The sequence below is a fragment of the Podarcis gaigeae genome (genome assembly GCF_964106915.1).
Source record: "Podarcis gaigeae genome assembly, chromosome: 9".
Taxonomy (NCBI): domain Eukaryota; kingdom Metazoa; phylum Chordata; class Lepidosauria; order Squamata; family Lacertidae; genus Podarcis; species Podarcis gaigeae.
Window position 1 is genome coordinate 52,450,389 of NC_139685.1, and position 13,574 is coordinate 52,463,962.

Below are 13,574 nucleotides of genomic sequence, written 5' to 3' on the forward strand. Positions count from 1 at the left end.
CATTATAAGTGATTTCTGTGAAATGAGCCAGCTAGCTGCTCCCATCTGTCTATGTTTTTAACCAATGAATTTTAGCTATGACTGATAAGTGAATTGCTCAGACACCAGGCAAGAGGAATCCCTGGGGTCCTAAAGAGCTGCTGTTTTCCCCTTCCCCTCAGTGCACTTTTCCTGTTTCTGTCTTTTTTCCTAGTCCTTGGAATCTCTATAGTTTGTTCTTTTTCTCCTAACAACCAGGATACAACTTTCCCATGGTGGGTTCATCTGAAATCAGGCAGTCCCTGAAAATTATTTTCTGCAAATACTACTACACAATAAGTGTGGGTGGATTTAAAAGAATTACCCCTTTCTTCAAAAGGTAAATATGAAGACTTTGCAAAGAGGCTTAGGCATGTTCAGCAGTTAAACACCATTAAGAATTCATTGTACAAGTTAACTTAAAAGTACAATGGAAGCCATGCCTATCAAGAAATGTGTCACATTATGTTAAATGGGGTTAAGACAGTCTAGGCTTGGGTATAAGGTTGGCATTGGAGGAAAATAGGGGTTTTGTCCCTGGAACAGTTGTATGGCAGGGAGAAATTGAACAGGTTAAGTCTTTTGTATAGCTTTAACTAACTTAACTAAAACACAGAGGGTTAATATGACTAACATTGGACAACATAGTATGTCCATTTAATTTGGTGGGCCTACTTTGCATATGACTTAGCTGGATATCACGAATAACTTTTACCACCATGTTACTAAGCAAACAACAGAATATACTGAACCTAGACCAGTATATTTAATTTTAGAAATACATGTGACAAAAGTATTTGACCTTAAACATATCAGTGATAGCAGCTAAATAAAAATACTGCCAATGGTTTAATTTGCAATTTGTTAAGGTTGTGGAACTCTTTAAAACAAGCTCAATGATTATTTTCTTTAAGTGTCTTAAAATAATGTGATTTACTTACTGGATTGAGAACAACAGTGAAAAACAGTTCCCCACCCTGTATACTTTTGTTCAGTTCTTTAGGACCACCAGGATACTCTTTGTAGAAAATGGTGTGAGTAAAGAGACCACAAGTTTGTCGAGGAAGAACCTACAGAAAAACAGTGAGGGGAAGGGCAGAATGAGGCATGATCTACCCAAAGCAGAACACTTATTGAGTCCCAGAAATTTTAATGGAAGAGATATTAACATGCACTTAATTCTCTCATTGTAATTGGTACAACTTGAATATGCTTAACTTTGTCGGGTGATTTTTTTAACCTTAATTTTGATGTACAGAAAAATGCACAGAATAAAGAAAAACTACAAACTCCTGGGGCAGCAGTATATTGATAGGTACAACAGCAACACCCCATATTGTGCCAGTGCACCAATGTCTAAAGAAGCACCACATGAGCAGATTAATTGTTAATTTATTTATATATAGAATCATAGAATCATAGAGTTGGAAGAGACCACAAGGGCCATCGAGTCCAACCCCCTGCCAAGCAGGAAACACCATCAGAACACTCCTGACATATGGTTGTCAAGCCTCTGCTTAAAAACCTCCAAAGAAGGAGACTCCACCAAATATATTAATAATATATTAATAATAATATATAATAATATATTAATATGTATTAATATATTTAATAATGCATTGATATTTATAACTTTGAAAAAAACTTTTTTTGCCAAATAGTTTTTATTGATTTTCCAAATCTTATCAAATCAACCACAAATTAAAAATAATTTAATACATTGTTTTTTCAAAAAGTGGCCCAAAACCCCCCTTTCAATGTGACCTACAATCATCTCAGGCTTGTCAGTTCCCCATTCCCTCCTCCTTCACTTGACACAGCACTGAGGAGGAGATCAGATGGTTTCTCTTCCATTTTAAACAAATGTTCACCATCAGAAACCAAACAGCTCACCATGATGTTTTTGTGGATGAAGCCCCTCCTGTACCGTGCAGGTTTCAGGTGTGGATACTCTTCTGTGCTGGTGATTCTGATATTCCAGACTTTCTTCCAGGCATCGTAAAGTTGGACGTGGACAGGATAGACTCCAGAATGGTGTGGAGCTACAGCATATCCCAGATCAGTTGGAATCCCATGTTCCTGAAACAAAGCAAAACAAAAGCCTGGAGAGCTAATGAATGAAAAGCTCTCTGTGGGCCTCTCACCCAAGCAAATATATGAACAAGTGTGATAATGCTTTCTTTCACATCCTGCTTTCAGGTACAATGCCACAGAAAAGATGACAAAAATGGCAGGCAAGCATTTTGGTCCACTAGAGGAAGAAGTCCAAAAGCAACAATAGCATACCCTTATTAGCATTAACTACCGGTAAAAGTGACAAAGTAATGTGCAAGGTCCCTCCCCAGCTTTTCAGCTGTCATGGAACTTAACATACATTTTTCATCTGCATAAAGTATGATAGGTATAATATATTTTGCAATGCATGGAAACAACAGCAACAAGGAGGAAATCAATATGTTAAGTTTCTGAAATTCAATCACTTTTATGACTTGCTTTGCTTTTCATATATGTCTATACATGCAGACAACCTGTTAAATCCATACATTGATCCTTATGATATTGTTATTCCAGTTGACATTCTGTTTCTTTCCTTCTGCACAGAATATATTCAAAATCTACAGCAGGTTGGGCAAATGTCAGCTTGAGACTTTTCTTTCAGGTTCCTTTTTCATGCTAATGAAAGCTTATAAAGGAAACTTATAAAGTAGCTTCCTCCTACATTTTTTCTGATTAGTTCAGTGCACTTTTTGTCTAAGATCTCCTCTGTTGCAAGTGCAATAGCATGTGGCCTTTGTGTCTTCCCTTCTGTAATGATCATGACTTCCATTCAACAGTTATGCCACCAAGGTTTCTCTTTTGTTGTATCTCTAGCAGTGTTCTATCAAGATATCTAACATGCAAATTATCCTCCCTGAATAACTTGTTAATTTAAATAGACTTATGTGGCTTATTTTAAAATCCTGGATGAACCCCATATGCCTAGATAATGGCAAATCTTTTTCCTCCAGATTTTTAATCTTTTTTATAAGCCTTATACTTTAAAGCTTAAAACAAAGGCTGCTGTGTAATTTTAAGTCTCTACTTTTTTATTTCACTAAATTCAATTTAGGTCTCCTTTGGAGATTCCTATCTGCCAGCATAATGCAATTTCAAAATTCTGTTTTAAAGTTAAATTCCTAAACTGGTCCCTGCGTGCCTGCTGATTCACACTGAACATTTCTCCTCAACACTTCTGTTGCTGAACAAAGGTTCAAGATGCCTAGCCATATTGTACGTAGCACAATAATCAATGTAACTGGCTCTCCATTTACCAACTCTTATATTTCTGAAAATTAGGCTGAAACAAGAGGTTGCAATGCCAGAACTGTATGTAAGAGTAATGCTGAAGATTTCTCCATAAGAAACATTTTCCAGATCACAGTACATAACTTTATAGGATGGCTGCACACATAAAGAACTTATTGACATATTTGTTATCAATATATTAATTAACCCATGTAAAATGTATACAAAAATACCTGAATTTAGAGCAGAAGGCAGATTTCAGGCAAAATGGAGATCTTTTGGCTTTCTGCTGTTGTTTACTTCAAGTATAATTTTTAAAAACAACAATAGCAGTATTCTTGATAGAATTTTCCTTAGCCAAAAGACGGCTAGCCAATAAAGGTAGTTTTGCATAATTCCCCTGGTATAGTTTTAATATTTATGTGAATTTAAAACAAATAAGAATATATAGGTATGCTCCCAATTTATCTGAATGTTTATACTTGCAATGGAAAAAACCAGTGTATTTTCAATACTTTCTATATGAATATTCAGTGTCTGTTGTACACTTAATAGCACAACTATGGCTAATTGTGGAGAAAAAATATTTCGAAAATACAAATTTCATACTAAATCCACTTTCCTTGGAGTAAGTCTGACTGAATTCAATGGGACTTGTGTAATACACACACAGTATATCTATCTATCATCTATCTATCTATCTATCTATCTATCTATCTATCTATCTATCTATCTATCTATATAGAGAGAGGATTGCACTAAAAGAAATAGTTTTCGGGAAACTTATTTAGGGGTTTAAAGCTTAATTCTAAAGGTAAGCAAATAGTTTTTTACTGTAAGCTTGTCATTTGTTCATAGGTCGCAGTTCAGGTTATCTTTTTAGGCCACCAATATATATATTGTACTATAATATATATGCCATGTGATAGCCTTAACTTATCATGTTACCATATGAATAATAAATAGTCACATACAAAGGAAACAAAGGAGCATTTTGTCATATTTTTCTGCATTATTTCTATAACAATGCTTGTTTTAAAGCCTGAAACTTAATACAACATGGAGAAGGAACACAGCTCAGTGGTAGACCATTCGCTTTGAATTCAGATGGTCCCAGCATCAATCCTGTCAGGGATGTCCCTTCCCAATGCAACAGCGAAGAAGAAAGAGGCTGAGGGGAGTAGAGGCTTGATTCCTTCCCACACTGAGTGATGTAAGCCCCTCCCACTCTGGAATGCAGGCTATAAATTCCCAAGACAGCACAGCAGGGCAGACAGAGCCTGCTGCAGAGGAACAACCGCTGTTAGATTTGGATCAGGAGGAGGAGGAGGGGCTGGTCGCCCCTGAGTCTCCTCGGTGGTAGAGTACAGGGGCAACGTCAGCCCAGCAGGAGGTGGGGCAAAAGGTGGAGGATATCCTGCTGGCGTAAACAGTGTCATCCAGTGGGGCCAACTGGTTCATCCAGTGAGGACTGAGCTGGAAGAGCTTAGGCTGCAGCTACTGTGTAATTACTAAATAAACCTAAGGGTAATAAAACTACCAGTTTGCCACGTCTTGTGTAAGACATAATAAATCCTGACAAATCCCCAGTATCTAGGTAGAGCTGGGAATGTACCCTGTCTGAAAACTGCTGCCAGTCAGGGCTCAACCACACTTTGCTTGCTCAGTGCCTAGAAAGCAATGGTCCGAGTGGTTTTCTGCTTGTCCCATGCTTTCTAGGCACAAGTCCATGCAGTTTTCTGTTTGCTCTGCCACTTGCCCTAGGAAAACCTACTTTTTAACCACTGAATCAGACGCAATGTCAGTCTGCAGAAAACTCAGCCGATGTTTGCTCTGATTCTATGGCAAAGAGTGGGTTTTGCTTGGGGAAAGAGATGGAACAAGCAGAAGTGTGGATGAGCCCTCAATGTAGACAATTCTAAGATAGATGGGGAAATGAGTTGGCCCAGTATAAAGCAGCACCCTATTTAACTTTAGGGTGTACCAAAATGGACAGCATTTTCTGACCAAGAGGCAGATAATTACTAAGAATATGATCTTCAAAGCTGTATCACTGGGGGCTGGCTCAGAGCTTTCTCGCATTTAATCTTGCTGGTGATCCTGCTGATGGTCATGGTCATTCTTGAGCAAGGAACACGTGGTTATTGGCTGGTTGCAATTTCCCTGATCCCAGAGGCTGGAAAATGTACCTTTGAAATCATGAAAGTGGCCAGGGTCTATTTCCATCTGAACTAGTTGTGGGACTGTTATTAGTAAAAGTGCAATGACAATTGATTTGAATTTGAGGAGGTACTGCAAAATAGCTGTGCCTTTTCTGTGATTTTATTAGACTTGTCCAGTGGCATCATATAAGCATGACTGAATTCAAATGTGTTTCTTAACAAGCTGAGAACAGCAGCCCAGATAAATTGATCTAAGAGGCATTTCAATACATTCCCTAAATGGAAAACACTAAATTTATGAGATTAGAGGGGAAAATGTGTACTATGAATTAGGAACCAAAACTGCCAAATCCACAGTATATGAATTAAACTCACTAAGGCAAATTTTTTGTTGAGGATCATCTGTTCTACCAGGGATGATTCATTATGGAAGAGATGAGGCTGCATGTGGCTCCACATATGAGGGAACCACCAAAATTCATCCACAGACCCCAGTAATAGGTCATCGCCTTCGTCTTCCTCTGCAGTTCCTGCAGAAATAAATAGATTCATAGAATAACTTTTCCATTTCATTAAAAAAAATGCTTTAACAAATATTTGAGAAAAGCACAATGAACTTTAGAATTAGATTGCAACAAATTCTGGCAGGAAGATTAACCCAGCCTCACAAGCAACCAACAGCCAAACACAGAAGGCAGCTCACACAGAAGGCAATTCATCTGGTCAAGTCACTCATGGCATGCAGTTGATGAAGCGTCTATGCAGCTAGGTACTTACCCAGAAAACCAACCACAAAACTGAGAAAGCACCATTATTGGGGGGGGGGGAGAAGAGCAAAAATAAAAATAAGGTGCTTGAAATATGATTTATTCCATGTCTGGAAGAAAAAAATACTTCAAGCACCCAGGTGCAGATCTGGAAAAGAAGTGGCATTAAAAACATTGTGGCTGCATATTTACAAAGTCATTCACACGAATTTAAGGGATGGGGTGTGGATCTTTCCAGAGGAACTTAAGACTAACATCTGGAAAACTGGCAAAAACCTGGAGGATGGGATTTCATTTTGCTAGGCTAAGCAGAGCTGTGAACAATCCAGAATCACCACATTTTACGTAAGAATGCTACAGAGTTTGAGGCCAGGGACAGGGTGAGACAGTAATGTCCAAGAAGTCAAACTGTGTGCCTGGTGAGCAATTTCCGCTTGTAGCTATACTTGCCAATGTGACTGATTAATAGTGCTGAGGGTCAGGGCAGAAGAATGAGTTGTTGGATCCTATTATATGTGCACAACAGACAAGGTAAGGAGCACTACCTTGCTTGAGTGTTTGAACATAAGGTTTTAATTGGATAAAGAAGGTGATATCAATTTGTGACAGCCCATTTATGCAACAGCTATTCCACTGGCGGCCACTTTATTCACAGTTTAACAAAGCAGTCAAAACCAATGGGTGTCTTATCCTGGTGAAAGATGTTGTGCCTCCTCACCATCCATAAGACTGAACATATGCATTGTCTTAATAACATCTGTGTTTGAACAACATGTTCAAAGGTGTCATTGGTAACTGCTCCACATTTATGGGAAATTTTCCCCCATGGGATTCACCATGGAAAGTTCTTTGTGACATAATAAATCAAGTAGCTCCCTGAACTGGTGAGATGTTACATTAATCTTATTTGGTGCCATTATTAATAATGGTACCAGTTTCTGAGCCTTACAAATGAACAATCTGTTTTGTTTTTCTTTGCTGTGGTTGTTTATTTAGGATCCTGATTTATCTGGTGTGTTATATACAGCCTCATACCTACAACTTCTGCCTCTCTATTGATAAAACTTCTTCTTTTCCTACTGGTGCTCTTTGAGTCAGGGAGGAGCAAGTGGTTTTAGAACTGAAACAGCATTTCAGGCAGCTGAAATGATGCCATAGACTGTTTGGGATCATTAGATTTTAGGAGTTCATTAAAACCAATGACTTTTGTCATTGGACAATATGGCCATTTCAGGGGTGAGCCAACATAAAGAGATCTGTTCTGTGGTAGTTATTTAGATGCACTGCTTTTACATGCCACCAGAGAGAATCAGGTCTTGTGCACACTGCAGCTATGATGCAAATTAACTAATCCTTTCCCTGCTTCTCAGCACAGCAGCCATTTTACAAACTGTTTCTATTGGTGAGAGTATGGTAAACTGGGGTGCATCTTGACTGGCATTTTTTTTTTTCACCGTCTGACATTCATAGCTGAGTCAATATTTAGCGTTTTCAGCAATCCATTTTTCCTTCTGCACCAGAAGGTGATGCCAATGGGCTGCATTCAATGCTGCAGCTACCCTTAAGCAACAGAACTTCCTCTTTCTCTTCTGGCCTTTTCATCAACACCACCCAACACCCTCAAAATGGGAGAGTGGGGACCATCTGGAGGTTTGTCCCACGGATCCAATCAGCAAGCCCAAGAGGCTCAGTGGTTTAGACCACAGCACCACCTACCTGCCTTTAATATATATTTCACACCCCCTATTACTGTTTATTATTACTTACTTATTATTATTATTATTATTATTATTATTATTATTATTATTATTATTACCCTATTACTGTTTCGAATCTCCGCGGTGGGGTGTGCTCCCGTCGTTTGGTCTCAGCGCCTGCCAACCTAGCAGTTCGAAAGCACCCTGAGGTGCAAGTAGATAAATAGGTACCGCTTTATAGCGGGAAGGTAAACGGCATTCCGTGTGCTGCGCTGGCTCACCAGATGCAGCTTGTCACGCTGGCCACGTGACCCAGAAGTGTCTGTGGACAGCACTGGCTCCCGGCCTCTAGAGTGAGATGAGCGCACAACCCTAGAGTCTGGCAAGACTGGCCCGTACGGGAAGGGGTACCTTTACCTTTTTATTACTGTTTATATTTTTAAATGATTTCTTTCCCCTATGTTTTTAGCTGTTCCTGTTTTAGCTGTAAGCCACCTTGAGTCCCTGTCAGGGAAAAAGGTGGAACAAGGAGGAGGAGGAGGAGGAGCAAATATATTGCAGTGTCAACTGACTGTTACTTTAAAATCATTTCCCATTACAGCTGGAGATGGACAAAATGGACTTTGCAACCTTTAGTAATTCCTTTTGTGCCATGTTTCTAGGCACAGGTCTGGGCTTCAAAACTCCATGTCTCAGCAGGGTTTCCCCCTGGTCCTGGCCCTTTCCCAGGAAAGCCTGTGTTCTACTGCTGAATTGGAGCAAATGGCAATTGGATATTCCAGTTTACAGTAGAATAACATTCTTCTTGCTGCATGATTACAAAAAGGGAACATGCATCTCAGATAACAGTAACATTACGGATAAATGCATGACATGACACATGAAAGCTGGCAGGAAAAACAATCTGCCTGTTCCTCCAATACCACCTTCTGCCTCAACCTGTGTGTGTAGCAGGGCGGTGGATATCACGATGGCCCCATGACCACAGTAATCCCTGCCAGGATTATTTCACACAAAAAACCAGTGAAGGTTAGCCAAAACAGAAAAAGAACAACAAAAGAAAGAACTCAGGGTTGTTGTGAGAATAAAATGAGGTGAAGAAAGTTAGGTTTGCCACCTTGACATCCTTGGAGGAAAGCTGGGATATAAATGTAAATCAAATGTAAAGAGCAGAGGGGGGGGGGGAATCTAGTATTCAACATCAGCATTGGAAGGGCTGCAGAGTTATCTTATAACAGTTATGACTACAGTGGTACCTTGATTCTTAAATGTCTTGGTACTCAAACAACTTAGAATCCAAACACTGCAAACCCAGAAGTAAGTATTCCGGTTTGCAAACTTTTTTCGAAAGCCAAATGTGCTCCATTTTGAGTGCCACACTTCCATTTTGAGTGTTACGCTGCGGTCTGTTTTTGCTATTTATTTTGTGTTTTTATTTTTGCGGCTCTTTTTGTTTTGTTTTTGTGACTGTGTGGAACCCAGTACAGCTACTGACTGATGGATTGTGTGACTGCAGTACATTTTTTATTGCTTTCATTTTATGGATCAATGGTCTCGTTAGAGAGTAAAATTCATGTTAAACTGCTGTTTTAGAGGTTGTTTTTAGACGTCTGGAATGGATTAATCCATTCTGCATTACTTTCTGTGGGAAAGCACACCTTGGTTTTGGAAGGGACTTCTAGAACGGATTAAGTCTGAGAACCAAGGTACCACTGTAATTATTATTACAGTGCAATCCTATGAATGCAGATGTAAATCCAAATGAGTTCTATTGGGACTTAAACCCAAGTGTGTACTAGGATTGCAGCTTAAAGCTGGTTGATGGCATGCGCTGATAAGTGGTTTACAATTTAATGCACTTTACAAATTTGACTGGATTTAACGTGGAATCTCCCAGTCTATCACTACACAGTTGCATCAATCTGCATAACACTTGTGATTCTATTCAGCAAAGTATTACATAATTTCAAGGAAAACAGCTTTTTTTCATTTGTGTTGAACTTGCATACCAGGTCAAACTTCAACATCTTAATTAAGGCCAAGATTTTAAGAGACAGAAAGAAATTCTCAATAGCAGCTGTCCAGAATTCGGCTGATGAATCCCAAAATGATAGTTGGAGCTCATTAGCTAATTGCAAGAAACTTGTAGATGCATTCTGAGATAGTGGGATTGCTGCAGCACCAGAATGTCAGAGTTATGACATTACAGTGGATAAGACATCAGCCATACAAACTGATACAACACTGAAAATGTTTGGGATTTGAGTGCCAGACTAACTCACTTTGTAAAATTCACAACATAAGGAAGAGTTGATTGGTTTTCTGGTTTTATCCTCCTGAAGGAAGATTTCTTCTTCCCTCAGGCTCTGAGAGTTCTTCACTCTCATTTCATTTCGTTTTATAGCACAAAGCTGCAACACCAAAATCAATTTCAGCTCCATGCACTGCAAAGACACAAAACGATTGAGACCAATTTTGCTGGCCCCCCCCCCCTTACCTGTGTGGTAAAATTTCCCTGAAAATCCCAGGTTGAAAGTGAAATTTGCAATTTGAGCTCTCAGAAGGTTCTGAGTATCAAGCAGAGCCTGAAACAGATATAAATTAAAAATTCATCAGGTACATACATAATCATGTTATTTATGCAAAAGTTGCCCTTTTCTTTCTTCTAACAGGCATACACAGTCATTTCTCTCAGAGCAACAAGAGCAATGTTCTTTTACTCTTGTTTGCAGCCCAAACAGCTTGATAATTATACAAAGCCAATTGTAAGAATATAAGGAGGACCTTTTCTGTAAGAAGGATACTATTAGTCATCTGGATCACAGCCTCATATGTTTTGTGTAAAAGGAGAATATTATGCTAAAATATGCACAAAAAGCTTATTCTGCAACTACTTGAATCTAATCTACAGTCTCACTTGGCCATTTTGGAAGCCATTTATTTTAGTTGTCAGCATAAACAGTAGTACATGAATTTAATGCATGCTGAAGTACATGGATTAGTGCAGTTAATCAGGAATGCAAGGGTTGGGGGGCAGATAAACCTTGGCAAAACAGGAATTCAGCAAGTTTATTCAGATTCAGGCCTTCTGAATTTGCAGCAGCTTTTGATATAAAACACATTTGCTGACTCCTTTGTAATCTTGCTCCTAGACAGGAGGTGTTCCCACTAGACTAGACTAGACAGTCCAAAAAACAGTCTTAGCAGCACAATTCTATTCATGTCTACTAGGGAGTAAGTTCAAATGAGTTCAATGAAGCTTACATCCAGGTAAGTGGATATAGGATTGCAAACTAAATCTGCCCAATGTAAAACACATTGAAATAGTCAGTCCTTGAAGTGATAAGCGCATTCAGCTAGGTACTTGTCTTCCAGAAAAAGGTGCAGGTCAAGTCAGATCTAACTGATTAAATGTTCTCTGATTTACAGAAACTTCTTGAACTTTCTCCAACAAAATTACTAACTTCCACACCTGATCAGGCTGAAAATGCCAGGTTTATTTGGGGGGGGGGGGCAGCTTTGGATAAAGTGTGCCCAAGCCCTCAGTGTAGCCTTCCTGGGCCAGAGTGCCTTTCAAGTGGTATTTCTCCTCAGAGAGCTTTGTTGCTGTTGTTTAGGCATATAGTCGTGTCCGACTCTTCATGGACCAGAGCATGCCAGGCACTCCTGTCCTCCACTGCCTCCCGCAGTTTGGTCAAACTCATGCTGGTAGCTTCAAGAACACTGTCCAACCATCTTGTCCTCTGTCATCCCCTTCTCCTTGTGCCCTCTATCTTTCCCAACATCAGGGTCTTTTCCAGGGAGTCTTTTCTTCTCATGAGGTGGCCAAAGTATTGGAGCCTCGGCTTCACAATCTGTCCTTCCAGTGAGCACTCAGGGCTGATTTCCTTAAGAATGGATAGGTTTGATCTTCTTGCAGTCCATGGGACTCTCAAGAGTCTCCTCCAACACCATAATTCAAAAGCATCAATTCTTCGGTGATCAGCCTTCTTTATGGTCCAGCTCTCACTTCCATACATCACTGCTGGGAAAACCATAGCTTTAACTATTCGGACCTTTGTTGGCAATGTGATGTCTCTGCTTTTTTGCTTTTTCAGAGAGCTTACTGTGTGGTAAAAACAGGCATAAGAAAGGCCACTAACCAGGCCATTTCTTCAAGGGAAATAAATTTTGCCAGCCATGAGGCAGACTAACACAATGGTCTCAGTCATGCAACTCACTGAGACCAAACAGACTATACAATTACGTCAGATTCTGCCCTGCTTACTGGACTCATGACTGAGCAAGAATTTTAACCCTGACTCCCAGTTTGAAGACCCAACACTCTAGTTGAGACAGTTGTTGGTTAGGCTTCAGCATGGACTTTGCAATTTGCAGTAAACTTTGAAGGTTATGCAGATTTTAAACCACATGATCCTCGCCAAAATCAATAAGGGTCATGATGCTGATAAAATCCTGTGTGTCTCTTTGAAAATATAACCCCTGTTTTGTAGTTATTTATTAAACATATGTCAATGCAGTTACATAGGCAATTCCCTTCACAATCTGATTTTTTTTTTTTTAGTGGTATCTGGCAAGACTTCTATGTGAACTTTTAAATGCCTGCTGAAAACATTTCTATTCAGGCCTATGCAGGCAATTAAGAGTACATCCCCACTATCAATGTTTGCTTGTTTTTTATTTTATTTTTTGCTTTTAACTTGTTTTTAACGTGTTATGTGAGTTATTGTCTAGTTTTATGCTTTTATATTGTGGTAAACCACTGTGATATATTTTTGTGATACAGTGATATATATTTTTTTATGAATAGAGACCTTAATTTTCTCTCTCTCCATTGTGCAATGTGCATTGTGCTTTTATACCCCATTTATAATTTTATTTATTTTGATTCATTTATAGAAACATTTGTATACCACTGTGTGATAAAAAACATATCAAAGCAGATTACAACAATGAAAACATAAAACCATTTCAATAAGAACAAGTTAAAAAGTTAAAACCAGATCTCAATTAACCATTGTGGAAGGATGCATTCTTGTAATTCTATTTCCTTCACTCCTGATTTTTTCTTGTTCTTTAGACTATTGTCAAAAGCTCCCACGTGTTGAACTTATTTTGTTGTTACTGCTTGTTTTTCTCTTTGTATATACTGCATTTTTGTTGCTCAATAAAATATATATTTTTAAAAAAATGTAACAGAATGGTAAAAGAAACAGACAGCAGCATCACCAGCGTAGAAGGATGCTGCTATCCTGTGAACTATTTTCTAGACAAACAAGCTGAGCTCACATTTGGTTGTCATGCCTATTATTATTTTCTAGGTAACTTGGCATTTTACTTGCCATTTACGTTCTAAAAGAAAAATGTTAAAACACATGAAAAATATATAGCAACAGATGGCTCGGGCTATGTGTGTATATGTGTGTGTAAATTTCAGAGTGTGTGTGGGTATGCTTTCATGGGGGTAGAGTCTATATTTTCATTTCTAAATGCTATTATGTATACTAAAGATAAGTTGTTGAAAGGTTTTCTCTACTTTTTATGTTTGCTTTTATAAACTGTTCTTCTGAGTATTTGTATTAATAGAACTATATAAACATATTGGTGCATGCTTCATAGCTTACTCACTGATAGAAATTTATTTA

General features: G+C 38.7%; 1 protein-coding gene across 2 annotated transcripts in view; it reads right to left on the bottom strand.

The window, feature by feature from the left end:
• The window catches only part of LOC310852711 (bifunctional heparan sulfate N-deacetylase/N-sulfotransferase 3), a 58,091-nt gene that overhangs the window by 28,268 nt on the left and 16,249 nt on the right, over positions 1-13,574 (bottom strand). For both annotated transcript variants that reach the window (XM_083756597.1, XM_083756596.1), the window contains exons 2-5: positions 10,427-10,514; positions 5,841-5,995; positions 1,912-2,097; positions 960-1,088 (exon numbers count right to left, since the gene is read on the bottom strand). In XM_083756597.1, the coding sequence (XP_083612723.1) occupies positions 960-1,088; positions 1,912-2,097; positions 5,841-5,995; positions 10,427-10,514 (558 nt within the window). The remainder of the gene's footprint in view (positions 1-959; positions 1,089-1,911; positions 2,098-5,840; positions 5,996-10,426; positions 10,515-13,574) is intronic.